At 55.7% G+C, this 15,570-nt stretch overlaps 1 protein-coding gene across 1 annotated transcript in view; it reads left to right on the top strand.

Annotated features, from left to right (window-relative positions):
• Nucleotides 1-1,500: 1,500 nt before the first annotated feature.
• The window catches only part of TYK2 (tyrosine kinase 2), a gene marked incomplete at its 3' end in the record, with an annotated part of 15,083 nt that continues 1,013 nt past the window's right edge, over nt 1,501-15,570 (top strand). The window contains exons 1-14 of the mRNA XM_021708297.1: nt 1,501-1,571; nt 2,325-2,537; nt 6,883-7,006; nt 7,101-7,248; nt 7,592-7,755; nt 8,938-9,307; nt 9,540-9,743; nt 9,815-9,972; nt 11,293-11,401; nt 11,487-11,667; nt 11,744-11,847; nt 11,942-12,124; nt 12,273-12,360; nt 14,044-14,171. Of these exons, the coding sequence (XP_021563972.1) occupies nt 2,345-2,537; nt 6,883-7,006; nt 7,101-7,248; nt 7,592-7,755; nt 8,938-9,307; nt 9,540-9,743; nt 9,815-9,972; nt 11,293-11,401; nt 11,487-11,667; nt 11,744-11,847; nt 11,942-12,124; nt 12,273-12,360; nt 14,044-14,171 (2,154 nt within the window). The remainder of the gene's footprint in view (nt 1,572-2,324; nt 2,538-6,882; nt 7,007-7,100; nt 7,249-7,591; nt 7,756-8,937; nt 9,308-9,539; nt 9,744-9,814; nt 9,973-11,292; nt 11,402-11,486; nt 11,668-11,743; nt 11,848-11,941; nt 12,125-12,272; nt 12,361-14,043; nt 14,172-15,570) is intronic.

Here is a 15,570-nt window from a genome sequence, read left to right as displayed (position 1 = left end):
GAAGAGGGCAACATCCGGGGGTCCCTTTCCCACTCAGGGAGCTTTTCTGTCTGTTCAATAAACCCTTTCCCCAAAAAAAAGAAAAGAAGAAGAAAAGAGAAAGGGAGAGAGGACAAAGAAAGGAAAAGAAAAGAAAAAACAAACGAAGAAACAGAGGGGGGCAGGAGGAAATGGGGAGCCACATGGCAGGGGGGTTGGAGGTGTGGATGGCGGCCTGCTGCGGCCTTGAACGCCAAGGTGAGGACGAGGGCCGAGGGTCTAGGCCGTGTCAGCCTGGCGCCGGGCACCGGCCCTCGTCAAGCACACGACGGAGCGCCGGAAGCCCCCGCACACCCGGGAAACGCACGACGCGGCCAGGGGGCGCGCAAGCCCCGCTCTCCTGCCTGCCTTCCGCGTCTCCGCCCCCCTTCCGCGACAGCCAATCGAAGACGCTGTGGCATATCCGGTCTCCCAGTTAGCCAATCGCGGCTGAGCCACGTGTGAGGCCGAGGACCAATCGGAGCGCCACCTCTGCGGAGGAAAGCCCAACGGAAAAGGGGAAGACAACGGCCAATGGGCGTGTGCGTTTCAGGCGGCCAATGGGAGGGGGCGTCTCGGCGGCGAACCGGCAGTTCCTCTCCGCCGCGGCGGGGCGGGGTCCGAGTTCCAGCCGGAGTTCCCAGGGAAGGGTGAGTCTGGAGGGCGGCGCGGAAGGGGCGCGCTCCGAGGGTCCTCGAGAGGGAGGCGTGGGGACCGGACTGCGCTCGGCCGGCTGCACTTGGGCGGGGGCACCCGCTGGCCAGTGGGTGCACACCCCAGTTTCTGTACCTGCCAGCCGGGTTTGGAGGCTTGGAGTAGAGGGGGCACGGCTTCCCCAAGTGCAAGACCTCACCCCGACTCCATCTTCAAGGCGGTGTCCGGGTGCAGTGGGGACCAAGGAGGAGGAAATGGGCACCCGAAAGCCCTTCCCCAGGATCTCATCTCAAACATTAATAGACAGTAATGGCGAACATTTTTTGAGTACCTACTGTGTGCCAGGTACTTTCCCCGCCTCATCTCGCGGAATCCTTCCCACACCCCTTTGAGGCGGCGACTGTGACGTGCCCGTTTTCCAGACGAGGAAGCAGGCTTGAAAGGAGCCGGGTCCTGAGGAATCCGACATTGTGCCCTTACAACATCCTCCTGTTTGTCTTACACCAGGACTTGGGTGGATTTGCGGTCATTCCCGGTACTGGAGACCTCAGGAGACGGGGGAAGACAGAGCTGGACACAAACCCTCCTAGGCTTGGGGGTGTCAGAAGGGCCTGGAGTCCCTCGTGTGTGTAGGTGTGGGGGCTTGGAATACAAAGTTCATGATGATGAAACTCATAATCATGGTTTTATTCTCGTTTTAGTCCTAGTTGTTATTTTTCCGTGCCTGCATCAAGGTCTGTGCTGAATGGGTAGAATGGAAAACTGCGTTGAGATGTCACAACCATCTTTGAATGACAGCACTCTGAGCTCCTACCTCTTCCAGATGGGGAAACTGAGTCCCAGAGTGGCTAAGTGACTTGCTTGAGTTGGCAACTGGGAGCTTCAGGACTTGCCCGCAGGTCTGTTAGACCACACCTGCCAAAATAATCAGTGATTTTGCAGAAGCGGGTTCAGAGTGGATTTTTATGTTGATGTAAATTTGTCAAAAGAAGGGAGGGTTTGTTGTTTTATTTTATTTTATTTTTTTGGGTCAGAGTCTCACTCAGTCGCCCAGACTGGAGTGCAGTGGCCGCTCCCGGCCACCACAGCCTCGACCTGCTGGGCTCCAGCGATCCTTCCGCCTCAGCCTTCCGAGTAGCTGGAACTACAGGCACGCGCTACCACGCCCGGCTGATTTTTTGATTTATTGTAGAGATGAGGTCTCGCTGCCCAGGCAGGTCTCAAACCCGCAGCCTCAGGCAATCCACTCACCTCAGCCTCCCAAAGGCACGGGATTACAGGCTGAGCCACCGAGCCTGGCTTGTTTTATTTTTTATTTTGATTTTTTATAGAGATGAGGTTTCGCTATGTTGCCCAGGATGGTACTGAACTCCCAGGCTCAAGCGATCCTTCCGAAGTGCTGGGATTCCAGGCGTGAGCCACTAGACGGCATGTCTGGTGGTGTTATCATCGATGACAGATCTACTGGGTGGGATGCATGCCCCGAACCTGCCAAACCGAGCCTCAGAGAGGGGAATCGGGTGTCTATGGTTACACAGCAAGGGGGACCCAGAGTCTTCTCTTTGGACCCCATCCTAGGTGGCTGGAAGTTGAGGTCCTCTTAGAGGTGCCTCCAGACAGAGGCCTGGGAGCTCATGACTATCTCTTCACAGCTGAGTCTGCTGTCAGGAGCATGCCATTCTGTCAGTGGAAGGCCGCCAGGAGCAGCAAGCCCAACGAGGACGTAGCTCAGCCCATGGCTGCTGTGGGAGACCTGAAGGTGCTTCTGCACTGGGCCGGGCCTGGTGGTGGGGAGCCCTGGGTGACCTTCAGTGAGGCCTCGCTGACCGCCGAGGAGGTCTGCATCCACATTGCACACAAAGTCGGTGAGTCCGGACGTCATCACCCCTGGGGCTGGGTGGAGGTACAGGCCTGCCACCCATTCATCTCCCCTTCATCAGCAAACATTGAGCACCTACTGTGTGCCAGCCCTAAATCACTGCCTTTGCTTTATTTTGTTTTGTGTCGGGGTCTCACTCTGTCACCCAGGGTGGAGTACAGTGACATGATCGTGGCTTATCATAGCCTCCAACTCCTGGTCTCAAGTGATCCTCTCACCTCAGCCTCCTGAGTAGCTGGGACTACAGGTGTGTGCCACCACACCCAGCTAATTTTTAAATTTTTTGTAGAGATGAGGTCTTGCTATGTTGTCCTGTCTGGCCTCCAACTCCTGGGCTCAAGCGATCCTCCTGTCTTGGCCTCCCAAAGTGCTGGGGTTATAGGTGTGAGTCACTGCGCCTGGCAGATCACTGCCTTCGCAGAGCTAGAAACATCATAAATACAAAAGCTGTGTGGGAGTCCAGAGAGGAAAGAGGAAAATGAAGCAGCTAAGGAGATGCGGTGTGTGTGGGTGGGGAGGGCCTTCTTCAAAAGGTGCTACTTGAATCATAACTGAGGGAAGTGAGGGAGAGAGCCCTGGAGATGTCTGGCCTGAGGGAACAGTAAGTGCAAAGGCCCTGAGGTGGGAGCTCGAGGGGAGCAGCCAGGAGGCCGATGTGGCTGGAGTGGCTGAGCGAAGGGGAGGTAGCAGGAGGCCAGGGCAGGGCGGTGACAAGGCAGAGCACACAGGGCCTGGCAGGCCGTGGAGAGGTCTTTGGGTTTTATTCCCAGTGAGGTGGGAGGTGCGCAAGACTGAACAGAGGAGGAAGGCCACTGAGCTTGTGTGCTCACAGGCACCTCCTGGTGGCTAAGGGCGAAACAGACTGTCGGGGCAAAGGGAGGAGCCGGGAGGCTAGGGCAGAGGGCCCCTCTATGTGCCAACGATGTGGGAGATGGCCGGGTGGATCTTCCAGCACCATCCGTGTCAGAGGGAGGCATGAGGGCTTGGACTCTCCCCTGAGGACTGGGGGAAGCCACAGAATGGCTTAGGCAGCGGTCGCCAACCTTTTTGGCATCAGGGAAATTTCGTGACGACAATTTTGCCAGGTGGGGTGAGGGATCTCCAGGCATTCAATTCTCATGGGAGCCCGCAGCCTAGAACCCTCGCGTGTGCAGGCCACACGAGGGTTCACGCTCCTATGAGAACTGAACTCTACCACTGCTGATCTGACAGAAGGTGGAGCTCGGATCCCTGCTGCTTGCCTCTTGTTGTGCGGCTGATTCCTAAGAGACCTGGTGCCCCAGCGGTTGGGGACCCCTGGTTTAGGGAGTCTGCGGTAGATGCGCTCAGAAGGGCGAGTTCAGCTGGGCACTGGGGCTCATGCCTGGAATCCCAACACTTTGGGAGGCTGAGGCAGGAGGATTGCCTGAGGCCAGGTTTTTTTGGGGAGTTTTTTTGGTCTAACAATACATTTATTTTATTTAGAAAAGCAACCTTTTTTTTGGAGGGGGTCAGAATTTTGATACCAGCCTGGGCAACACAGAGATCTCCTTTCAAAAGAAAACAATTAGTTTTTTCAGCCAGAGAAGGGAGGCCTCTCCAAGGGGACTTCACCCTCATGTCCGTTCCTGCAGAAAGTCGTCATCTCTCCCACCCACCTCCCACGACAGGATAGGGGCACCCTGGGCAATTTTTATAATATCTCATACTTTCCTGTGTGTGGCTGATTCTCTAAGGGCTTGGACTGGTCTGCTGGGTGATGCAAAACTGGATCAGCAGAGGAAACAGTGTGCTCAGAGGGCCCAGAAGGTTTGGTCTGTTTGAGGAAGCAAAAGACCTTCAGGCTGACTAGGGTATCGATCTTGAGAGTTTAGAAAGGGATGCAAGAATTGAAACTGGAAGCCAGGTTCTGGATACTCAGTGCAGAGGGGGTTGGGCCTTCTCAGGGAGCAGTGGAGAGCCATAGAAGGTTTAAGCCAGAGAGTGAAACAGTTTCAAAACAATCTTTATTTTCTTTTTCTTTTTGAGTTGAAGTTTCAGTCTGTCGCCCAGGCTGGAGGACAGAGGCACAATCATGGCTCACCAACAGCCTCTAACTCCTGAACTCAGGCAATTCTTCTGCCTCAGCCTCCTGAGTAGCTAGTACTACAGGTGCGCGCTACCACGCCTGGCTAATTTTTTTGACTTTTTAAAAGACTAGATCTTGCTATTCTCGCCCAAGCTATTCTTGAACTCCTGGACTCAAGTGATCCTCCCGTCTCAACCTCTCAAAGTGTTGAGATTACAGATATGAGTCAACGTGCCTGGCCTTGATTGGTTCTTTAGGAAGTTGTCTTATAAGGAAGGTATCTTCCTTTTGCAGGGGGCTAGCATAATTCAATGCAGTGACTTGGAAGAGCAATTTGACATCCCCTAACATAGCTGAAAGGCATCCTCCCAGAGTCCACGTAGTTCTACTGCATATTCACTCTATAAGCACTGAGCTCATGTTCCAGGAGAGATCTATGCGAACATTCAGGGCTGCTTCATTTATCATAATGAAAAATGGGAAATCACTGCAGAGTCCCTCAACAAGAGACTGCACAAGGAAATTAAGGCATGGATGAGTGCTCGAATACCATGCAGCCAGGAAAAAGGAATGTAACTAGAGTGATACATGTTATCCTACATGAAGCCTGAGAACCTCTTGTAGAACCAGATGTGGTGGTTCTCGTCTACAATCCCAGTGACTCGGGAGGCTGAGGCGGAAGGATCGCTTGAGGCCAGGAGTTTGAGACCAGCCTGGGCAATATAGAAAGACTGTTTCTGAAAAAATCAGTTGGGCGTGATAGCATGTGCCTGTACTCGCAGCAACTTGGGAGGCTGAGGGGAAAGTCTCACTTGAGCCCAGGAGTTTGAGGCTGCAGTGGGCTATGATCACAGTATCACATTCCAGCCCGACTGACAGAGCAAGACCCTGTTTCTTAAAAAAAACAACTGACCAGCTGTGGTGGCTCATGCCTGTAATCCCAGCACATTGGGAGGTGAAGTGAGAGGATTGCCTGAGCCCAGGTGTTCGAGACCAACCCGAGCAACTTGACAAGACCTCGTCTCTACAATTAAAAAAAAAAAAGCTGGGCATAGTGGCTCACACCTATAATCCCAGCAATTTGGGAGACCGAAATGAGAGGATTGCCTTAGCCCATGGGTTCGAGACCAGCCCGGGCAACTTGGCGAGACCTCGTCTCTGAAAAAAAATTAGCTGGGCATGGTGACGTGTGCCTATGGTTCCAGCTACTTGGAAGGCTGAGGTGGTAGGATCGCCTGAGCCCAGCAGGTTGAGGTTGCAATTGCTGTGAGCGTGCCATTGCATACCAACCTGGGTGACAGACTCTGAGACTCCAATACACACACATACACACACACAACTGGGCAGGGAAGGGGTAGGTTTGAGAAACATAGATGAGATATATTGGAGTAAGGCACATCTAAGGGGACCTGTGATGTCCAAGTGGAGACAGCCAGGAGGTGGTTGGATATTTCCTTGGCGCTGTGGTTTAGAGAGACACCAGGCAAATTGCCAGCAGTTTGGAGAGTTGTGTTAGACTAGACAAGGTTTTGCTGCAGGAACAAACAACCCCCCAAATCTTTCTGGCTTAAGACAACCGGAGTTTACCTAGAATTGAATGCAGATCAAATAGTTTATATACCGTACATATGTTTTGTTTTGTTTTGTTTTGTTTTTGCTTTTTGTTTTTTCTTGAGTCAGAGTATCACTCTGTCACCCAGGCCGGAGTGCGGTGGCACGCTCACAGCCACCCCAGTCTCGACCTGCTGGGCTCAGGTGATCCTTCCACCTCAGCCTTCCAAGGGAACTATAGGCATGGGCTACCATGCCCAGCTAATTTTTTAAATATATATATTGTAGAGATAAGGTCTCACCAAGTTGCCCAGGCTGGTGTCGACCCCTGGGCTCAGGCAGTCCTCCTCAACCTCACTTGGGATTACAGGTATGAGCCACCCCACCTGGCCAGTTCATCCATACCTCATAGCTTTACCACCTAGCACTAGGAGCCTTCCACATCCCTGAGGCAGGGAAGAGAGCAAGAGGATTTCTTTCTGCCTGCATCCCATTGGCTGGAAATCAGTGTAGTGGCCTCATCCTAGCTGCAAGGGAGGCTGGGAAATGTAGTTCTCTGGTGAGGCTGCAGCGTAGTCAACGTATTGCATTGTCCTGTGCCCATGATCCACATGCGACTTAAGCTGTCAGCAGGGGAGGTGGGAGGGAATGTGAAGGCAGATGGCAGGCCTGGGATCTTTGGGCGATAGCAGCGGGCGACCTGCCTCCTAACCTTGTTTCTCCCCTGGTCCAGGCATCTCTCCTCCCTGCTTCAATCTCTTCGCCCTCTTTGACGCCCAGGCCCAGGTCTGGTTGCCCCCAAACCACGTCCTGGAGACCTCCAGAGACACAAGCTTGGTGCTGTATTTCCGCATGAGGTGGGTTGAGGCCCCCTGCACATCTCATCCCCTTTGGTCCTGTGGCTGCTCTGACACTGTGCTGAGTCCCACCCACGCCCCTCCCTTCCCGCAGGTTTTACTTCCGGAACTGGCATGGCACGAATCCTCAGGAGCCGACTGTGTACCGCTGTGGGCCCCCAGGAACTGAGGCGTCCTCAGACCCGACAGAGCAGGGCATGCAGCTCCTGGACTCAGCCTCTTTTGAGTACCTCTTCGAGCAGGTGTGAGCAGGGCTGGGGGCAGGACTCTCTGTGGGGGACTTAGTGGCGGTGAAGAAGCCCCACCTCCCTTACAATGGATTTCGACTCATGCCATCTGGGATCTTTTGGCTGTTTGAACCCAAAGAGTTGGGCTGAGGGGAAAGAGTGCTGTGATTGAATAGTGATGTCTGCCACAGGGACAGGCTTAGACAGAGGAGGTGTATGTGCTGTGCGTTTGGCCTTTCCAGTAAATGGTGGTCTCTCCCCTCCCCAGGGTAGTCTAGAAGCAGGAAACTAGAGTCCTTTGGTTGGAGAGTGGCCACGTCTTCACGCCTGTCTTTCTGCCCAACTTCCCCCACCCCAGGGCAAGCATGAGTTTGTGAACGATGTGGCATCACTGTCAGAGCTGTCGAGCGAGGAGGAGATTCACCACTTCAAGAACGAGAGCCTGGGCATGGCCTTTCTGCACCTCTGCCACCTAGCTCTCCACCGTGGCGTCCCCCTGGAGGAAGTGGCCAAGAAGATCAGGTGTCTGGGAATGGGGTGGGGACACTGCCCTGAGCATCTGAGAGCTACAACAGTGTTTGCATATTGCCCTGTCTTTATCCATTCGACACTTATTAAGCACCTACTGTGTGCAGGCACTTGTTCTGAGTGTTGAGATCTTCTTGGCAACACATTCTAGGCAGAGGGAATGTCATGTATGAAGGCTCAAAGGCAGAAGGGCAGCAAAGACTTGTTTCTAGGGTAACTGAATGTGGAACTTGCTTGAGTGCAGGAGGCAACCTGCTGCTAGTCAGGGGCACTGGGAAGTCCTGGAAAGCTCAGAATGGGGGTAGGAGGCAGCTAGTACCTTGAGCGTTAGGACCCTTTTGGTCAAAGGGTAGGAGAGGGGCTTGGGACATAGTTGCTGAGAAGCAGAAACCTGTGGTGGGGGCGGACAGGCAATGGGGAGGGGGCGGATATGAAGTGTGAGGTGGTAGGACTTTGCAGGGTATAGAGAGACCTCCCACAGCTGGGCCTTTTGTTGACCATCATCAAATTAGCAACATAATCAATAGCAACTTCTCCCATAATAATAACACCCAACATAGGCTGGGCATGGTGGCTTTTTCATGTGATCCCAGGGCTTTGGGAGGCCAAGGTGGGAGAATTGCTTGAGACCAGGCGTCTGAGACTGCAGTGAGCTATGATGACACCACTGCACTCCAGACTGGGTGACAGATTGAGACCTTGTCTCTCAAACAAATAAAAAGAGGTCGGGCACAGTAGTTCATGCCTATAATCCCAGCACTTTGGGAGGATTGCCTAAGTTCAGGAGTTCAAGACCAGTCGGGGCAACATAACAAGACACCATCTCTACAAAAAATTTAAAAATTAGCCGGTTGTGGAGACATGTGCCTGTGGTCCCAGCTATTCAGGAGGTTGAGGCTGAAAGATCGCCTGAGCCCAGGAGGTCGAGGGTGCAGTGAGCTGTGATTGTGCCACTGCACTCCAGCCTGGGCTATAGAGTGAGACCCCCAACTCAAAAAGAAAAGAGGCATGGCCTCCCGCCTCAGCCTCCCAAAGGGCTGGATTACAGCCGTGAGCCACCGTACCTGGCCAAATGTGCCTGTTTTCCAGACGAGGCAGCTGAGCCTCAGAAAGGTTGCCCCATGCCACCCAGCCAGGCTGCGGCCCAGCCGCTGACCCCATCACTTGTGCCCACAGCTTCAAGGACTGTATCCCCCGTTCCTTCCGGCTGCAGATCCGGCAGCACAGCACCCTGACGCGGCTGCGCCTGCGGAGCATGTTTCGTAGTTTCCTGCGGGCCTTCCAGCCGGGCCGTCTCTCCCAGCAGGTGGTCATGGTCAAGTACCTGGCCACGCTGGAGCGGCTGGCGCCCCGCTTCGGCACAGAGTGTGTGTCCGTGTGCCACCTGCAGCTGCTGGCCCAGGCCGAGGCGGGGTCCTGCTGCGTCCAGGACAGCAGGCAGGCCCCTGTGGATCCCAGCTCCAAGACCGCTGCCAGGCCCCTGACCCACGAAGTGCTGGTGACCGGTACAGGTGGCATCCAGTGGCGGCCAGTGTGGGAGGTGAGGGTTGCCTCATCCACTCTGGTCCAGGTGGACTGGGAGGCTCTCTGGTGTCTAGGGTGAAGCGCTCGGGGGCATCTCTCCCAGGGCCTGCGCCTCTGGGTACTCTGTCTGGGGCCTGGCATGTGGGCATATCTCCTGGGGGAGGTGGAGGAGGCCTGGAGGTGCCTGAGGAAAAGCACAGCAGGACAAACTGGCTTTACCCTGTGCCATCCCGCCCTGCTTGCTGGGTATCCAGGGTTCCACCAGTAGCAGCGGCGCTGGCAGGAATCCCCAAGCTGACCTGTTTGGAAAGAGCGCCAAGGTACCTGAGGCAGGTGGCCAGTCAGTGGCCAGGCCACGGGAGCCACCCTGGACCTACTTCTGTGACTTCCGGGACATCACCCACGTGGTGCTGAAGGAGTGCCGTGTCGGCATCCACCGGCAGGACAACAAGTGTCTGGTAGGACCCGGGCCGGGGTGGGCGGGGGCACTGTGACCCATGACACCCGTCTGATGCACCCCTGCCCTTAGGAGCTGGGCCTGCCCTCCCGTGCTGCTGCCCTGTCTTTCGTGGCCCTGGTGGATGGCTATTTCCGTCTGACGGCTGACTCCAGCCACTACCTGTGCCATGAGGTGGTGCCTCCCCGGCTGGTGATGAGCATCCGGGATGGCATCCACGGACCCCTGTTGTGAGTGGGGGGTGCCAGGGCTCCAGGGACTGTGGGGTGTACATGTGCACACACCTGACTGTGTGCGTGAGTCTAGCCTTGTGTACGTGTGTGTCTTTGTGTGCACGTGTCCATCCATGTGTGCCTTCTGTCTAGTGTGTGTACATGTTAATACATGTGTGCACAAGTGACTGTATGTGTGTCTGTGTGTGGTTGGGTGCACATGCATGTATGTACCCTGTGTGACTGCACCTGTGTTTATTGCACCATGTCTTTACGTGTGAGTGTGTGGGCAAATGTGTATGCACACACTCACACAGCAGCTCTGTGGCAAGAGAGAGTGCCTGGGATGGTATGGGCAGCATGTCCTCATGATACGGCCATGTTTGGGACTGTCATCATGCATGTCTGGGTGTATAACCGCCTGGTTGTCATGCGGCTATGTTGTCACTGCCACAGTGACACTGCTTGAGAATGTCACCACACATTGAGTTTATTATGGAATGACTGGTTTTCATGCACCTGGGTGTTGTCTCCCAATGCTGGTGACCATTCAGGGGTCACTGAGCCCATCCGCCTCTGCTGGCAGGTGCCTGTGCTGGTGACTCATGGGTCAGCTCTCCACAGCTCTGTTTGTGACTTGGGCTGTTAGCATGATGTTCCTTCCTGTGTGGTCAGGTGCACAGCATGTGGCCGTCCTGTGTGCTCCCAGCTTGTAGCTCGTGACTGTCTGTTTGTCTGGTCCTTGGCCCTGTGTCTGGCCATCCCTTGTCCTACCTGGGACACCAGTGGAGGTGGAAGTGGCTGTTCTGCTCATTAGGCCTGTGGCCATGCATGTCATGGCTGGTCATACGCCGCCCCCAAGATAAGTGTCTGGGGGCCGTGTTGGTGTGTCAGCCACTGAGTGTCATCTGGGCTGTGTGGCCCTGACACCGCAGAGTGCCTGTCTGTGTTTGTGACAGGGCCACCTCCGTGTCGGGGATGCCAGGTCTCCGAGTTGCTGTGTCACATGGACAATTAGGTGTATCTGCAGTCTTGTTCTTGGGGTGTATGACCGACCCTCTATCGTGTTGCCTGCGAGCAGCAGTGGCGGTGTCAGCTCCTGATGGTGTCTCCCACCTCGGGAGTGTGTCAACCTTGTCGGTGCCACGTCTGATGTTCTGCGTGAGTGTGTCCTTGCGCTTTGTCTCCATGTGCATGGCTGTGTATATGTGTCCAGACTTGGTTTCCCTGAGTGACTGTCTGGCGCTTATCCCAGCTGGCCGGTGTTGTGTGTCACTGTTGCCAGGTGAGGGTCCAGCAGTGACCCGGGTGGCTGACAGGGCCCTCTTGTCCCTCTAGGGAGCCGTTTGTGCAGGCCAAGCTGCGGCCGGAGGACGGTCTCTACCTTATCCACTGGAGCACCAGCCACCTCCACCGGCTGATCCTCACGGTGGCCCAGCGTGGCCCGGTGGGCCTGGGTGGGGCTTGGGCTGGGGCAGGGCTTGCTACTGGCCTGGACCCCCACTCACCGCCTCCCCACTGGTCCCCCGCAGGACCAGAGCCTGCGTCTCCGCAAGTTCCCCATTGAGCAGCGCGCTGGCGCCTTCGTGCTGGAGGGCTGGGGCCGGCCTTTCCCCAGTGTGAGGGAGCTGCGAGCCACCCTACAGGGCTGCTCGCTGCGTGCCAGAGATGACTGCTTCTCCCTGCGCTGCTGCTGCCTGCCCCGGCCGGGAGGTAGGATGGCAGGAACCCGGGTGGGAGGCGGCGCCTGTCCCCGTGCCGGCCTTCCTGACTGCGCTCTTGCCCCCAGAGATCTCCAACCTCATCATCACATGGGGACCTCGGGCAAGCGGCAGGCCGCTCAACCTCAGCCAGCTCACCTTCCATCGGGTGGGCCACAACGAGATCACCCAGGTGGGTGTGGGAAGGGGCGGGGTTGCGGTGACAGACTTAGGAAAGTCAGCTGCCACCTGTCCTCACGGGGATGCTCCGCGCTGCGTTCCTGCAGCGGTCCCACCTGGGTCAGGGCACGAGGACCAACGTGTACGAAGGCCTCCTGCGAGTGGAGGGCGGGGGCCCCGAGGAGGGCACGGTGGACAGCGGGGACACCCTGGTACCTGGTGGGGATCGTGAGCAGGAGCTCCGCGTGGTGCTCAAAGTGCTGGACCCTAGTCACCACAACATTGCTCTGGTGAGTGCATGCAGCCAGCCAGGTGGCCCTGGGGTGGGGGGCGGGGCCATAATTGTAGGCCTGGGGCCAGGATGGGGAGGGGCGCATAGGGCAAAGCCAGGATGGGAGGGGCAGATGTGCAGTCCCCTGACCTGCCGGGTCCCCACAGGCCTTCTACGAGACAGCCAGCCTCATGAGCCAGGTCTCCCACGCACACCTGGCCTTCGTGCATGGCGTCTGCGTGCGCGGCCCTGAGAGTGAGTAGGCCCTGCATCCAGGCTGACCCCTCTTACACCACGCCCTGGGCTGACCCCACCCTCAGCCTGTACCCAGTTTAGGACTGCTTCTGGGCTCCAGCCTCGATTCTAATCCTGCGCACCACCTTGTCCTTCAACCTATGCCTCCATGCCTGGCCACACTTTGACCCTCACGTGCACCCTGGTTCCCAATTGTCCAAATCACCTCTAGGACCCAGCTCCATCTGCCCTCAGACCCATCAGCACTATGGTCCCAGGGAGATTCCAGCCCTAATGTGCTTCTAATCCTCCCACATTCCAGTCCCTGCACATCCAAACCTGCTTAGAGCCTAATCCACCTCCACCCTCACTCTCCTGTACCTCAGACTCTGTATAGGCTGGGCGTGATGGATCACACCTGTAATCCCAACACTTTGGAAGGCTGAGATGGGAGGCTCACTTGAGGGCAGGAATTCAAGACCAGCATGGGCAACATAGCAAGACCCTGTTTATACAAAAAAAATTTTAAATTAGTCAAAGGTGGGGTATGCTGGCTCATGCCTGTAATCCTAACACTTTGGGAGGCCGAGGTGGGAGGATTGCTTGAGTCCAGGAGTTCGAGACCAGCCTGGGCAGCATATGGAGACCTTGTCTCTATAAAAAGCCAAAACAAAAAAAATTATCCAGGTGTGGTAGCACATGCCTAGCCTGGGCAACAAGGAGAACTCAACTAAAAAAAAAAAAAAAGCCAGGCTCGGTGGCTCAGCCTGTAATCCCGCACCTTGGGAGGCTGAGGTGAGTGAATTGCCTGAGCCTGCAGGTTCGAGACTCACCTGGCAACTTGGTGAGATCTCATCTCTACAATAAATTAAAAAAATTAGCCGGGTATGGTAGCGCGTGCCTATAGTTCCAGCTACTTGGAAGGCTGAGGCGGAAGGATCGCCGGAGCCCAGCAGAGGCTGCGGTGGCCGGGAGTGGCCACTGCATTCCAGTCTGGGCGACAGAGTGTGAGACTCCAACTCAAAAAAGATAAAAAATAAATAAAAATAAAAATAAAATTTAGTGAGGCCTGGTGGTGTGAATGAGTCAGCCTGTAGTTCCAGCTACTCAGGAGGCTGAGATGGGAGGATCACTTGAGCCCAAAAGTTGGAGGCTGCAGTGAGCTATGATTGTACCCACTCCAACAGAGCAAGACCCTGTCTCTAAAAAATGAAGGAAAAAGCCTCCTTTTACAGGATGACCCCTGACCCAGCCATTCCCCCGACCCCAGTGTGCACCACCTTCCTACCCCAACTACTGTGATATCCTGACATCAGTTCTCAGCCTCAAACTGCCTCTACTTTTCCACACCCCTGCCCAGTTCTCCACCCCCAGGCTCACCTTTGCTCTTGAACTTCACCTTCCTTGAGGTCCCGCTCCACCTGGACCCATTGCCAAAGGACCCAACCAGCCACCTATGCCTCTCCTCTCCTGCACCATACCAGCCTCTGTCCCAGCTTGCGACAAAGGACCCAACTGCCCACCTGTGCCTCTCCTGCACCATACCAACCTCTGCCCCAGCTTGCGCTTCGCCCCAGACTCACTCCCAGTCCAGACTGCCTCCCCTGACCTAACACCTCCCCAGCCCCCAAGTTGGATCCTGCCCCAGCCTCCCAGGAGGGTGGGAGCTGGCAGGCAGCCCCTGGAGCAGCTATGTCCTTGCAGACATCATGGTGACGGAGTATGTGGAACATGGGCCCCTGGACATGTGTCTGCGGCGAGAGCGGGGCCGCGTGCCCGTGGCCTGGAAGTTGGCTGTGGCCCAGCAGCTGGCCAGCGCCCTCAGCTACCTGGTGTGTGGCCTGTGTGTGGGTAGTGGGGAGGGCCGGGGTGGCCTTGGCCTCGGGGTGGGAGCCCTGGACACGTGCTCTGTCGGCATGTAGATCCTGGGGATCTCTCCATGGACCTCCTCTGCTCGAGCTCTCTATCTCCACTGAGGCCTCCGCTGCCTCCCCTGCCATTCATCCCCAGCCCCTCCAGGCCAGTCCCCCCAGCTGCTAGAGCTGTCACTTCACCCATTTACTCAGTTTCCTGAACACTTCCATGCGCCTCCTAGACCCAACAGAAAACAAATCTCTGCTCTCAGGGAATTGGCACTCAAGTTGGGATGGACAAGGAGCATGTGGCATATGTTAGAAAGTAATAAAAACTATGCTTAGCCAGGCACGGCAGCTTGCACCTGTAATTCCAGTTACTTGGGAGGCCAAGGCAGGTGGATTGCATGAGATCAGGAGTTCATGACCAGTCTGGGCAATATAGCAAGACTCCATCTCTACAAAAGATTTTTTTTTTTTGAGTTGGAGTCTCACTCTGTCGCCCAGACTGGAGTGCAGCGGCTGCTCTGGGCCACTACAGCCTCGACCTGCTGGGCTCCAGTGATCCTTCCGCCTCAGCCTTCCAAGTAGCTGGAACTACAGGTGCGTGCTACCACGCCCGGGTAATTTTTTTTTTATTTATTTATTGTAGAGATGCGGGCTCAGGCAATCCACTCACCTCAGCCTCTCAAAGGCGTGGGATTACAGGCTGAGCCATCAAGCCCAGCTCTACAAAAGATTTTTTAAAAATCAGCCAGGCATGATGGGGCAACTTTGTAGTTCCAGCTACTGAGGAGACCAAGGCAGGAGGATTGCTTGAGCCCAGGAGTTGGAGGTTGCAGTGAGCTATGCTGGTGCACTGCACTCCAGCCTGGGTGACAGAGTGAGACCCCGTCTCTAAAAAAGTAATTAAAAGTAAATAGAAAAAAAATTTAAATAGGTGGGTTGGCGAAGGCCTCCTCTCCACGGCCACCTGAAGGAGGTTATTGGGGGTATCTGGGCAAGAACAGACCAGGCAGAGGGAACAGCCAGCATAAAGGCCCTGGAGAAGTTTGTCTGGCCTGGGCATGAGTACAGCAGTGGGACCCTCTACCCCTTTGTCCCTGGCCAAGAATGTTGGCCACGGAATGAGTCAGGATCTCACTCTGACACCCAGCTTGGAGCGCAGTGGCACCACCCCAGCTCACCATAGCCTCAGTCTCCTGGGCTCAGGCGATCCTCCTGCCTCAGCCTCCTGAGTAGCTGGGACTACAGGTACCAGCCACCATGCCCAACTCATTTTTAATTTTTTTTTTTTTTTTTTTTTGAGTTGGAGTCTCACTCTGTCGCCCAGACTGGAGTGCAATGGCCGCTCCCGGCCACCGCAGCCTCGACCTGC

Source organism: Carlito syrichta, unplaced genomic scaffold (assembly GCF_000164805.1).
Source record: "Carlito syrichta isolate Samal-C Ts95f unplaced genomic scaffold, Tarsius_syrichta-2.0.1 Scaffold135721, whole genome shotgun sequence".
In the NCBI taxonomy this organism is placed as follows: domain Eukaryota; kingdom Metazoa; phylum Chordata; class Mammalia; order Primates; family Tarsiidae; genus Carlito; species Carlito syrichta.
The sequence above is the reverse complement of the archived record's forward strand: the minus strand, read 5'-3'. Positions and strand labels throughout refer to the sequence as shown.